The sequence below is a fragment of the Lycorma delicatula genome, chromosome 4, assembly GCF_047948215.1.
Source record: "Lycorma delicatula isolate Av1 chromosome 4, ASM4794821v1, whole genome shotgun sequence".
NCBI classification, from domain to species: domain Eukaryota; kingdom Metazoa; phylum Arthropoda; class Insecta; order Hemiptera; family Fulgoridae; genus Lycorma; species Lycorma delicatula.
This window is the reverse complement of record NC_134458.1, coordinates 93,433,979-93,446,294: the sequence shown is the minus strand read 5'-3', so window position 1 is coordinate 93,446,294 and position 12,316 is coordinate 93,433,979. Positions and strand designations below refer to the sequence as shown.

Below are 12,316 nucleotides of genomic sequence, written 5' to 3'. Positions count from 1 at the left end.
TATACCATAAACCACATCTGAAAAAAAGACAATAATAAAAGATGGCAAGCTACACATCAAAAGGAACAAGTTCTTCTGTAGGAATAAATCAAAAAATGTTAACAAGCAAAAATAACTGTACTCATTTTTAACTTTGATTATCTATGGCATTTCATTTAATAGTCGCTTTGACAGTCGGCATGATACTTTACTTCAAACCCTTTTATTTTCAGGATGATATTCCCTGAGTTTTTAAAGGAGTTGGTGGAACTGTCTGGTTATAAGGGGATGTATTTACCTTTTTATAAAAGAATACAGACACATGAATTAAAATAAATCAGTTCAATTAACAGAAAATATAAATAACAAAAGAAATAAATAGTCTTACCTTTCATTCCTCCAGAAAATCCTCTCCAATTGGCAAATATAATTAATGGAAGGCCTTCATTTCCAAAATCGTTAATTGCTTGCGCTGTTTTATATGCTGAATCAGGAAACCAAACCTGTCCAGCTTGTGAAACAGTCTGCAAAAAAAAAAATGTTTTGTAAGGAACTGTTGTTTTAATTGAATTAAGAATAAAATCACTCAATATACAATCTTTCTGTTTAAGTAAAAAAATTTATAAATATTGAATAAACTTTAAATTGAAGTAGGAACAGTACAACATTATGGAAGGAAAATTTTCCATTAGCAAGAAATAATAAATCTTTACCTTGATACAAACAAAATTAACAAACAACATAATATGCGTGTCAATTTAATAACAAAATAAAAAAGGTTGTTGCCTGAACTGACATTAGCCACAAGTCACTGTGAAGTCAGAATAGCCATTCTTAAAAAACAACAAGAATTTTATGCCAGGATTACAAGGGTTGAGGGTTGAGGTAGTTTTCAGTTTCCTTCACAAAGCCAACATTGGTGCTATAAAAGTGACTCTTTCACTGCTTTATGTACAGTGACAATCACTATCATCAAAACAAGGGACTTGTTGTGCAATGAACATTATACATCAAGTTATCAAGTTTTCCGAGACACTATTCTCAGAACTCAGAAAACAACTTTTATAGGTACCTATTGTATCTTAAGTGCTCTTCAACCAGAACAAGTGTATTTTTTATACTATTATAAAAAATACTCTTTGTAAGTAGCTTATCTGGAATGTATCATACCATTATTTAATAAAATTAAGTGGAATTATACCTTAGCTTCTGAATCAAGATTAGCTGGATCAGCAGGTAGTTTGACCTCAACTGTTCTTGTTTCAACAGCGATTACACCGACTGGAATTCCACCCAATCTTGCTCTTCCTACCACAACTGTCTGAGCCCATGGCTGCATGATCTCCTCCCATGAACCTTTATCAAAGAACCCTTTCTCCCATTCTCCAGGTTTATCTAAAAAAAAGTTAATAATTACATTAAAAAACACAATTTTTACTATTGATTTCTTCATTTACAAGATGATTGTAATATTACCATTGTTAACATATTTGTTTTTTGATTTAAGTTTTTAAATATAAAATAAATAAATCAATGAAAAATAATGGATATGTGTCACAAATTACTGAAGTACAATTTCACATTTCCAATTTTTAGTAAATATTAAGATTTTAAGTTATCTTGTAAAAAATTATATTCAAATAAAATGTTTATAATAAAGTTTGCATACAGTTTAAAATAAAACCAAAAACAAAATTATAATTATAGTCTTTCTGTAACTAAATATATAATATAAAACAATATAAAACTGACTGCAACAAATAATGTAAAAGAGAAGAAAATTGTCAATGTGTCAGTAAAATTATTTAAACAAAAACACTTGTTTTACAGCAAAAATTTAACTTTTTAAAAAAAAAATTAAGTGAAACATTGCAATTTTCAATATGAGGAAGAAACCTCTTTCATAAAAAAAAAAAAAATAACAATTACTTTAATGCCATTAAACCTGATACCTCAATTTTTTTAAAATTACGAATAAAAATCGTAAAAATTAACACTATATCATGTCTGCAATAGAATACTTACTAGGGTGTGGTCTTCCACCCAACATCCATCTTGGATCGTACGGTGTCTTAGTTGGAATAAATTCAATTTCTCTGTCAACTGGATCAACTGAATTAATAAAAGGCGCTGGAGACAATTTATCCTGAAACAAGACAACATGATAGAAAGTACTTTTAATAAGTATAATTTCATTTTTAAAATATCTTTTATACATTGCCGTAGAAGTAGTCATTTAAACAGTTTGGTACATTGCACAAGTATTTAATGCTGTGCTACAACTAATTCCCGTGACAGTTAAACTTCATAAGCTACTTCCCACCACTTCATTTGACTCTAAGATTGGGAATGAGATTGGAAAAGCTATCGAGTACTATTCAGCAGAACTCAACTATATACATTTCATCCTCTTCCGATTTCACAGAAAATGCTGAAGCACAATAATTGAAGAGGAAAGCTTTAATGGAAAAAGGTAGCAATACAGTGGTAGACAATTCTGGCTAAGCTAATTATTATTGCTGAATTAGTGTATTAATGCCGATGTGATAAAGAAAACAGAATTTCAAAAAATACTGATATAATGTTATCAATATAAAAAATTACACAAAAAAATCAATCACTCAAATAACCATAAACAAAAATATTCATCTCCACCTTTTTTTAAGCAGTTCAGTTAATTTCATAAAATTAAACTTATTTTTTCAATGTGCATAGACACAGAAATACCAAAATAAATATAAAAGCTTCACTTTTATGATCCAAGAGAAATACATCATAACATTTTCAACTTGCATTACCACTATTTTAAACTTACTGATAATTCAGAATGAAATTTACTAAGATATTACAAAAATAGTGAAAGCTTCTGATAATAATTAAAAGCTAAAGAAAATATTTGATGATAACACAGTAATATGTGAAAATTTGTAAAAATTAAAAAGAACTGACTAATTTTATATTACATATACTATGGAGTGATGGATGATTTATCATAAAATGTCTAATTTTTACCACTGTCAGTGAAATTAGAATGCAAACTAACTACAACAAAGAATTTAAAAAGAAGTAAACCATATAAATAAATAATGTTGACCTGGACATGTACAAACAAAAACATTTATATCTCTCATGGATAATATAGTGTAATAGCTATTGTTATCATTAATATGCTAAACCAACAAGTCTACTAATTAATAATTAACTAACATATGTAACCAAATTAATGGATAAAAGGTTTTTGCAAGAAAATGAAAAAGAGTAAAGTGTAAACAAACCTTAGGCATATATGAAAGCCATTTCAATATCGTATAAATACCATCTAGATCGCGTGGTTCAGTCTTATGAGATATACCATTGTTGTACATAATTTGTATTCCACCAAGCTGATTATTGGATGCATACACTTTTCTTCCAAGCAACTAGAAAAAAAAGTTAAGATAGTATTATTATACACATAATTTTTATTTGTCAGAAATACTTTTAAGAGGTACTGATTACAAACACCTGTTTTGTTATACATGTGAACATATAAGCACACTGAAGGGGTCTCTGAAGGTCAATGACAACACAGTGCAAACAAAAAATGAAAGTGAAATATAATGAGTCATAAGCTGGTTGGTAAGCTTTGACTACATCACTATAAATAAGTCTATTTGTAGTGAACTAATTCGATGATCTATAAGAACTAGTATAAAATGTGAGTGTTTATTCACATGATATCTTCAGTTACCTTTTAACAATTTAAGATTTACTTCTTAAGAATTTAAAGGTATAATGGTACCATAATGCTGTGAGGATAAGTGATTTATTGTCTTGCCCAGAACTCACAGATAAATATTACAATTGAATAGTGCAATTCATAAAATGTAGTTTTTGATACTCTTAATACTTCCAAATAGCACAGTAATAAAGTTACAATCATAACGTAAAATTTATACCTTATTCAGAGCACTGTATCCGGTTAAGATGATGTGAGAGTTTTCAATTTGGATTACTCGCTGTCCAAGTCGCACAAGATAAGAACCAATACCTGTACAACAATAATGAATTATTAAAATATAATATTGCATTTAATTATCTCATTAAAACAGGCAGTAAGTAATGACAGAAATTACACGTTATGATGAAAAAGGTTCTTGCCAGAAATTATATCACGGACAGCTGAACAATAAACTGATATGAATATTACCATAGCGAATGGCAAGCCTTGAATGGTTGTATAAGTAAAATAAAAAATATGTAACTTATTTCATAAGCATACAATATAGCACTCAAAATTATAGCATTGGAAATTATTCTTTAATTGATTATAGTAAATAAATAGATATAGATAAAAATGTTAAATGCATATTTGATAAACAGATAATTTAGTTTCAATAAGCCAAAATTAATAAATGATTACAGGTTTAATTTTTTTTGTTATCCCTGGTGACCCGTTACAGAAACTGAACTTAATCTAGACTTAGCCTCTATACCTCATTACACCTTGTTTGAAATCTACTTAAAAGTACATTTCACAAAATGTAATCAAGATAATGTAACACTATGCGACAACCTTTTAATATTTTTAATTACACTACAAACATGTGTGGTACAACTTTGTGTAATATTACAGTAAATAAAAGGATAAATGCAAAAGCATCCAGAATACAGATATAAAAAAAAAAATACTTTCATTCTATGTAACATACACATATTTAGAATAAGTTGAAAATGTTTCAGGCAGATAAAATAGATGTATTAGCTAACAGTAAACAGGTGGAAGGTAGAAAAACACTTCAACATAAAAAACATTTTCTGTAATTTAAAAATTAATTTCTAAGCGGTAATCCTACATTCTAGAGAAAAAATACATCCTAAAAATATTTAAAGTAAACCTAACAAAAACAAACCCCAGAGTTCATTTTTTAAAGCGATATCAACTGCTACAGTCATTAGTAAATACAATCAGCAAGAATTCAAATTAAGCCAAATGGTGGTTAACTACGGTCATCTACAGGAACCAGCTTAATGTATGTGGATACTGCCTTCAGCATTTTTTATCTGTAGTACTTTTAACTTCAATTTTTCAGGATGCTGATCTCTGAGATGTTCCAGATATTGTGCAACATTAGGTTATGAATGAGGTCAGACTTATTGGCGTGTCCTTATCATTCAATCAGTAGATTTACTGAAATTACCTATACTTATACTTTTTAATGTAAGCAGTTTTTATTGGATGAGAACTGACAACATTATAGTTCTTGAATCAAAATATTGTTCTTATGCATCAATAGTACATACACATCAGAAATAAATAAATAGTTATGATCCATCCATAAATCATAACTGTTGACTATTACTTGAACTGTGTACTGATTATTGTGAGAATTGTTGCACACTCTTAAAAATTTACAGATAAATATTGTAATATTTACTAAGCAGCACAATGGTAGCCTTTATTAAGAGCTAAATACTGTACTCATCGTTACTAATGAAGTGGAAATGTCCTGATAGTCCTGTTCAAGTCCCACAAAACATAATGAATTGTTAACTGCATGTAATTAAAATAAGTTTAATTTTTTTTTTAGTAATTAAAAAAGCAATGGCTTAACTTCTACAAAAAATATATAGCAATTAAGCATTAATTTCTATTAACATGTCACACTGGCCTTACTGGGTGACTGTGCACTACCATCGTTATCCTTTTTTATGCACAAATTTTTTTTTTTTGTTTGCTTGCTGTCATTTTTACAAGGTTGGCACTTGCTTACAGTCATTCAATAAGGTTTCCTTTGCACATAGACCACTACAGTTTTCCTGCGTCTTTTATATAAACTTTTGGCTGATTTTTTTTTCTTCATTTTTGTGTTTTTAAATTTAAATGTGTTTTTTAAAGTATAATGAAAATTATTCAATGACATTTTATTTATTTTTTTGACAATATGTAGTATTTATTCTCCTCATTATTTCTGCATAACTTACTGACATAATTTTTTGTCTTTATTAATTTTACCATGATTTTATATTTAAAAATAAGACTATATTGCTACACTGTGTTTTGCTTTTGATTTCTCTTGTACTGTATTTCCTTACCTTTTTCTTTTGAAATATTACACTTTTTTTCAGTTTGTTTTAACTATTATCATTAATATATTATATTAATGATAATATATATATATATATAATATTTCATATTATCTTTTCAATGAATTTGTTGATGTATTATTATTATTTGCAAATTTATATACATATATAAAATTTAGAAAACTGAAATGGAATAAACCTTTTAAATCTCAAAAAAAAAATCCACATCAGTCAAATTTTTATACCTTATTTATAATTAAATATTATGATATTTTTGATATACTTGATTCAAACTATTTTATTGTGATATTATTTATTACTTATGTTATATAATGATGTTTATTTACTATATTCAAAAGTGCACAAAAATAGAACAAATGTTTGTTAAGTCTGATTCATGCTTGCCGAGTACAAAAACTTAGGTTATTGTATAACACAAAAAATAATATTTTTCAATGGTAATTACTTTTATAAATAATTAATTTTATTTGTTTTATGATGGTCGTACTCGAGGAGAATTCAAGAGATCGCATTCCAAAATGCAAAATTCATCGCCATCTGAGCCAGTACCATTGACATCAGGAGGTATAACTTCAAACTCAATGATTGAAAAAGGAGATTGGATAGGGAGAAATATAATTTGAAGTGCCAAAGAACAAAGAGCTCTTCTTGAAAAAAGTTTCAATGATATTTCTCTCTCATTAGATGAATGGTCAGGAGAATCTGACTTCTTAGAACGTGCTGATGTTGAGGAGCCATCAACGACACACCTCTTTCAGGTAACACCACCATACCCACCAGGACAGAAGAGAGTATCCCAAAAAAAAATGTAGAGTATGTGCAGGTGATATGATTTTCAAAGACACAATGTATCACTGCGCTCACAATGTAACCTAGGACTGTTTGTCCTAGGTCTCAGCCTTATGTCTCAGTAAATGTTTTGAAGAATAGTATTCTATAAATATTATACCTGTTTTTTGCCATTTTCTTTCTTTTCAATATGTTACAATAAAATTAATTTTGTTGTACTTCCACTTTTTATAATGTTATTTTTTATATACTTTAATACACGTATAAATTTTGATATTGATATTTGTAAACTTGTTTTAAAATACAATGTATATTTGTGTGTGATTTTTGTATTAAGTGAATAATAAGTAATTCTAATAGAACTATTTCTGTCATTTACTTCTATAAAAATATTGTTTATTGTTTTTTATAAATAATTATGTTCATTTATTTAAAAATTTGTTCATTCAAAATTTACATTTTTTGCTTTTTGTGTTTTACAAACAGACGATTATGCAGAGTAACATTTTTTAACAGTATAACCTAAGTATTTATAAAAAAATTAAATAAATGAAAATATGTACCAAACTGTTCATTGTTGATTATTGATAACTCTTGATTCAAATACAAACATATCACATTTATTTACATAGCATATGTAATATTTTTATCTAAAAAGTTGTAAAAAAAAAAAAAAAAGTTGAAATATATTGAACATTTACATATACAAACATCAACATATAATCTCCAGTTAGACATAACAACATTGAAAAGTTATTTCAAAATTACAGAGAAAAAATTGTTTGTTAGCTGTTGTATTCATGAAACACTGAAGAAATGGGTTAAATGGAAATGATAGTTGTTCATCAGTCATTGGCTAAGTTATAAATATCAGTGACTATAGATGATCATTGTAGCCCAATATAATAAAAAATTATAAAAGATTTAAAAACATTAAAAATGGATTTTTATTTAAATTTAAGTATCCCTTTATTGAAAAAAAAACGTAGAAAAAATTAGTCAACCAGTAAAATTTTTATTTTTTTGGCAGTATTGAAAGTGTTAAATTAATATGTAGTTCTAATTACTTTTAAATAAAAGCTGGTTGTTATAGCAGATGTTAATTATAATTCCCTCAACAAAAAATTCCTGTACTTTAAATCCAATACAACTGAATGCATTTTTTCAATCAGACACAGGAATAAATAGAATGGATGAACAGAATATACATCATGAAAAGTTTTTATAAAAATATATGAAATATACTCACCAATGGCACGACATGAAACCATGGAAATGGTAACAATTTCTTTGTAGGCCTGTGATGTTTCACCTGCAATCATACCTGCATGCCTCAAATTTTCAACACCCAATCCATCATCCTTACCTGTAACATAAAAAATTATACAGATAAAAATAAAAATAAATATTCCAGATTAAAAAATCAATAATAGTTTTTACGCAGATGTAACTCAAATAGCAGATCGTTAATGAAATATTAAATTAATATACATCAAATATAAACAATTAAATACAAAGATCAATATTCAAAAATAAAGATTTCAGTGCAAGAAAACAGAATATAAAAATGATTTTAGAAATTATATATTACAGTACTGTTTGCTTAATTTGATCAAAACTCTTAATTTAATTGTTCAGCAAATCTTATATGAATGTTTGGGGAGCTTTTATGTTCCTTTGCACAAAGTGAATTTCCCTAATACCAGTAATACCCATACTGAAGATACAGAAAATAAATTGAATTATTTTATTATAGTCTAAAGAATTTATATGTATAATGTAAAATAATAAAAACAAGTATTACTCATCAAAGTTTAGACAGCTCCGTCAATACACAGGGTGGAAATGTATTGCTGGATCAGTAACTGGCTACTTGCTACATACAATGTTCTGTTGTGGTACATTATCCACTTCAGTGTACTATTAGCTGTGCTAACACTACTTCATGGACTTCAGCTAGAACTACAGCGCATCTATTTGTTTATACTGTCTAAACTACGATGAGTAATAACAAAACATAAATTTATATTTTTTAGTAAGGATACATACTTTAAAAATTAATAGAGATTTGCAGTTAATTAAAATCTTTGCTTAAAGTATAACTGATTCTGTAATTAAATCTCATGTCATAAAGAAATGTTAACATTGGAGACTAGAGAGTAAGACCAGATAGGATTTTGTGAGCATAACAAAGTTATCAGGAAAAGTTTGAAACGATAAGTCATTAAGAATTCATTTAGAATTTAATGATCATTAATCATTAAGAATTGAAAAAGATAGAGAAAAATAGATAGTGTTTCTCTTTCTTAACAATTGAAAAGAATCAATTGGATCAGCTTGGCCATCTAATGAGAATGGATCCTGAAAAAGTTCTAGAAACAAGAGAAAGTGGGAGGGCATTAAGAGGTAAGTATGAATAGCGAAACATTTGGGCTGGAATTGGGCAGAGGATATAATATGGGATTGAAAGAGTGCAGAAGTCTGACTGACCAAGAACAGAAACTAATTAAGTAAGGTCTATAATAAAATAAAGTAAGAACACATCATGTCACAGTGTATATGTATCTGTATATATATATATATATATACACACACACAGAGTGGTCCAAAAGTTGCAGTACAGCCTATTATTACAGAAGTTGTAAAGAAACTGAAACATTTGGATACACCAATGTAAATTAGGTATAAGAGTCCACCTTTGGAGCATAACACAACAATGGTGGCCATTGTTGTGTTATAACTCCTACCTGTAACAGTTATGTGAGATTTGATCACAGAAATGAATTCCTGGTAAAATTTCAATCTGTTTTGATACATCACATCACCCCCCTCCTCCATTTAAATAAATGGATGGCAATTCAAAATGGTGGCCATTGTGTTATGCCCCAAAGGTGGGTCCTCATACCTAATTTACATTTGTGTATCCAAATGTTTCATTTTCTTAACAACTTCTGAAATAATAGGCTGTACTGCGACCTTTGGACCATTCTATATATTCCATTTTTTTCTCCTCTGCACGTTAAATAACTATATATAATATAATATTTTTTTCAGCCTCCTCAAAGTACATTATTAGAGAACACTCTTACTTTTACTTTTTTATGTTCAAAACGGTTTTTGGCGTTAGCACATCTTCCGTGATACTTTTTAATAATTCTTCATCTGTTTACATTTACACATTAAATTTTATCTTGTTACTTTTATTTCATACAAATTTTCATTAATAAAATTTAAAAACATTTTAAAAGTTCAGAACAAATATTTGTTCAGTTAAGAGAATGAAAAAATATTGCAATAACTATTAATTTATCAATATCTTATTTGTGTATACCGAATTAAATAATTTTAATAAGAATGTCCCCACCATCAAATTCTGTTTGCAGATTTATAAGGTTGAATTTAAGTTTATATCTATCTACTTATATATATATAATTTTTCTAAAATTTCTAACTTTTTATTACTGTTTTCACGTTCAATATTTACTCTTTTGATTATTTCTAAATTAGTTATATTACGATTACTATTTATGAGATGGTTGTCTATATATTTATTAAATGTTAATATATATATATATAAACGTTAATTCAGACTTATAAATCTGCAAACAGAATTTGATGGGAACATTCTTATTAAAATTATTTAAGTCTGCATACACAGATTAGATATTAATAAATGAATAATTACTGCTATACTTTTTCATTTTCTTGACTGAACAAATTGTTCTGAATTTTTAAAATGTTTTTAAATTTTATTAATGAAAATTTTTACAAAATAAAAGTAAAAAAATAACATTTAATGTGTAAAAGTAAACAGATGAAGAATTATTAAAAAATATCACTGAAGATGGGCTTAGGCCCAAAAATGTTTTGAACATAAAAAAGTAAAGATAAGACTTCTCTAATTCTGTACTTTGCAGATGCTAAAAAAATATTATATTATATTATATATATATATATATATATATATATATATATATATATATATATATATATATATATATACTATCTAGGTATAGAAGTGTTTATAATCAATGAATGGTAAATCATTATTCTTTCTAATTACATTCAGCAGGACTTTATATTGAAAACATTTACACCTAATTTACGCTGCTACTGACTACTTGAATAGGTATTATCTAATTAAACTACTGAGGCCTTTTGAATTACTGACAAGTAGGACATATACCATATGTCCTACTTATTGTCAATGTCACAAATATGACATTGACCATTCTTTTATGATATAATGATGATGGAAGATGATGAATGACAAAAGTAAAATTAGTTCAATTACGGAGAAAGTGTAACAAAAAAATGGTGAATGTAAATAGGGTAGACAAAAGTAACAATACTGTTGTAATAACTAAAAGATGAATTAAAAGAGGCAATATAAAATAAAAGTACAGATTTAGAGATAGCAGATTAATTTATATGTTTCAAGTAGTAAAATGATCGCATTATAAACAGGAAAATTAATAGATGAGTACAGCAGGCTTTCTATCAAAGTGTAAGGAGCTTGTTATGAAACACGGAAGGAAACAACTCATTATAAAGAAATTCTGTATAAGCTTGTTTTGTACCTACAATTTATATGGAGCAGAAACATAAGTGAGTTGGACACAAATAAAATTAATGGATGTTAGGGAAATGAAATTGTGACAGATCATATTGGAAAACCAAGAATTCATAGAGTGAAACACAAAGTGAGGAAGAAATTTGGGATTTAGAAATCAAAGGATAAGAACAAAAACAGATTAAGATGGCTTAGGCATATGAGCAGAACAAGATAAATAAATAACAAAAATTAAAAAAATATTTTTGAATAAAATAAAAAGAAGAGAATTACCAATTATATCTGTGATTTTATAGCGAGCTTCCCCTTCATCTTCAATTAAGATAACTTCAACAGCATTCAAAGCAGATACTTTTGTATAGTCTTCAGTACTAAGATAAAGATATTTGAAACCCTTTAAAGTAAAATGAAAAATTTAATTAAATATGAAAAAAACATTATATAATAGTATTATATATTTTATTTCATTTATATCAAATGAAATAATTTTCAGCTAATCTTAAGTATATTAACAATAATTTATGAAGGTTATTCAAATGATTTTAATTAAAAATAATTTTCTGATTTAGTCTTCTTCAGGTTAACTTGAAATAGAATTTATATAAGACAATTTATATTTAACATTTGCATGGAATTTATATCAAATGTTAAATAATAATGTTTACAGAATTACAAAAATATTATGAAGTGGTTAACAACCTTTTTTAATTGAAAAAAATATATGTGGATCTGCAAAAGCAGGTACATATATGAATCAGAAATTCTTTATAAATTATATTTTTCTTTAAGTTCTATAAGGAACTAATTAATAATTAATATTAAATAAATCAAACAGTATTTTACAAAGGTAACTGTAGTAAATACAACATTTATCATATCAATACAAGA

General features: G+C 27.0%; 1 protein-coding gene across 9 annotated transcripts in view; it reads right to left on the bottom strand.

The window, feature by feature from the left end:
• The window catches only part of ACC (acetyl-CoA carboxylase), a 390,006-nt gene that overhangs the window by 18,418 nt on the left and 359,272 nt on the right, over nt 1-12,316 (bottom strand). For all 9 annotated transcript variants that reach the window (XM_075363681.1, XM_075363682.1, XM_075363677.1 and 6 more), the window contains 7 exons: nt 11,702-11,822; nt 8,105-8,221; nt 3,918-4,009; nt 3,255-3,398; nt 2,005-2,125; nt 1,181-1,374; nt 368-503 (listed from right to left, as the gene is read on the bottom strand). In XM_075363681.1, the coding sequence (XP_075219796.1) occupies nt 368-503; nt 1,181-1,374; nt 2,005-2,125; nt 3,255-3,398; nt 3,918-4,009; nt 8,105-8,221; nt 11,702-11,822 (925 nt within the window). The remainder of the gene's footprint in view (nt 1-367; nt 504-1,180; nt 1,375-2,004; nt 2,126-3,254; nt 3,399-3,917; nt 4,010-8,104; nt 8,222-11,701; nt 11,823-12,316) is intronic.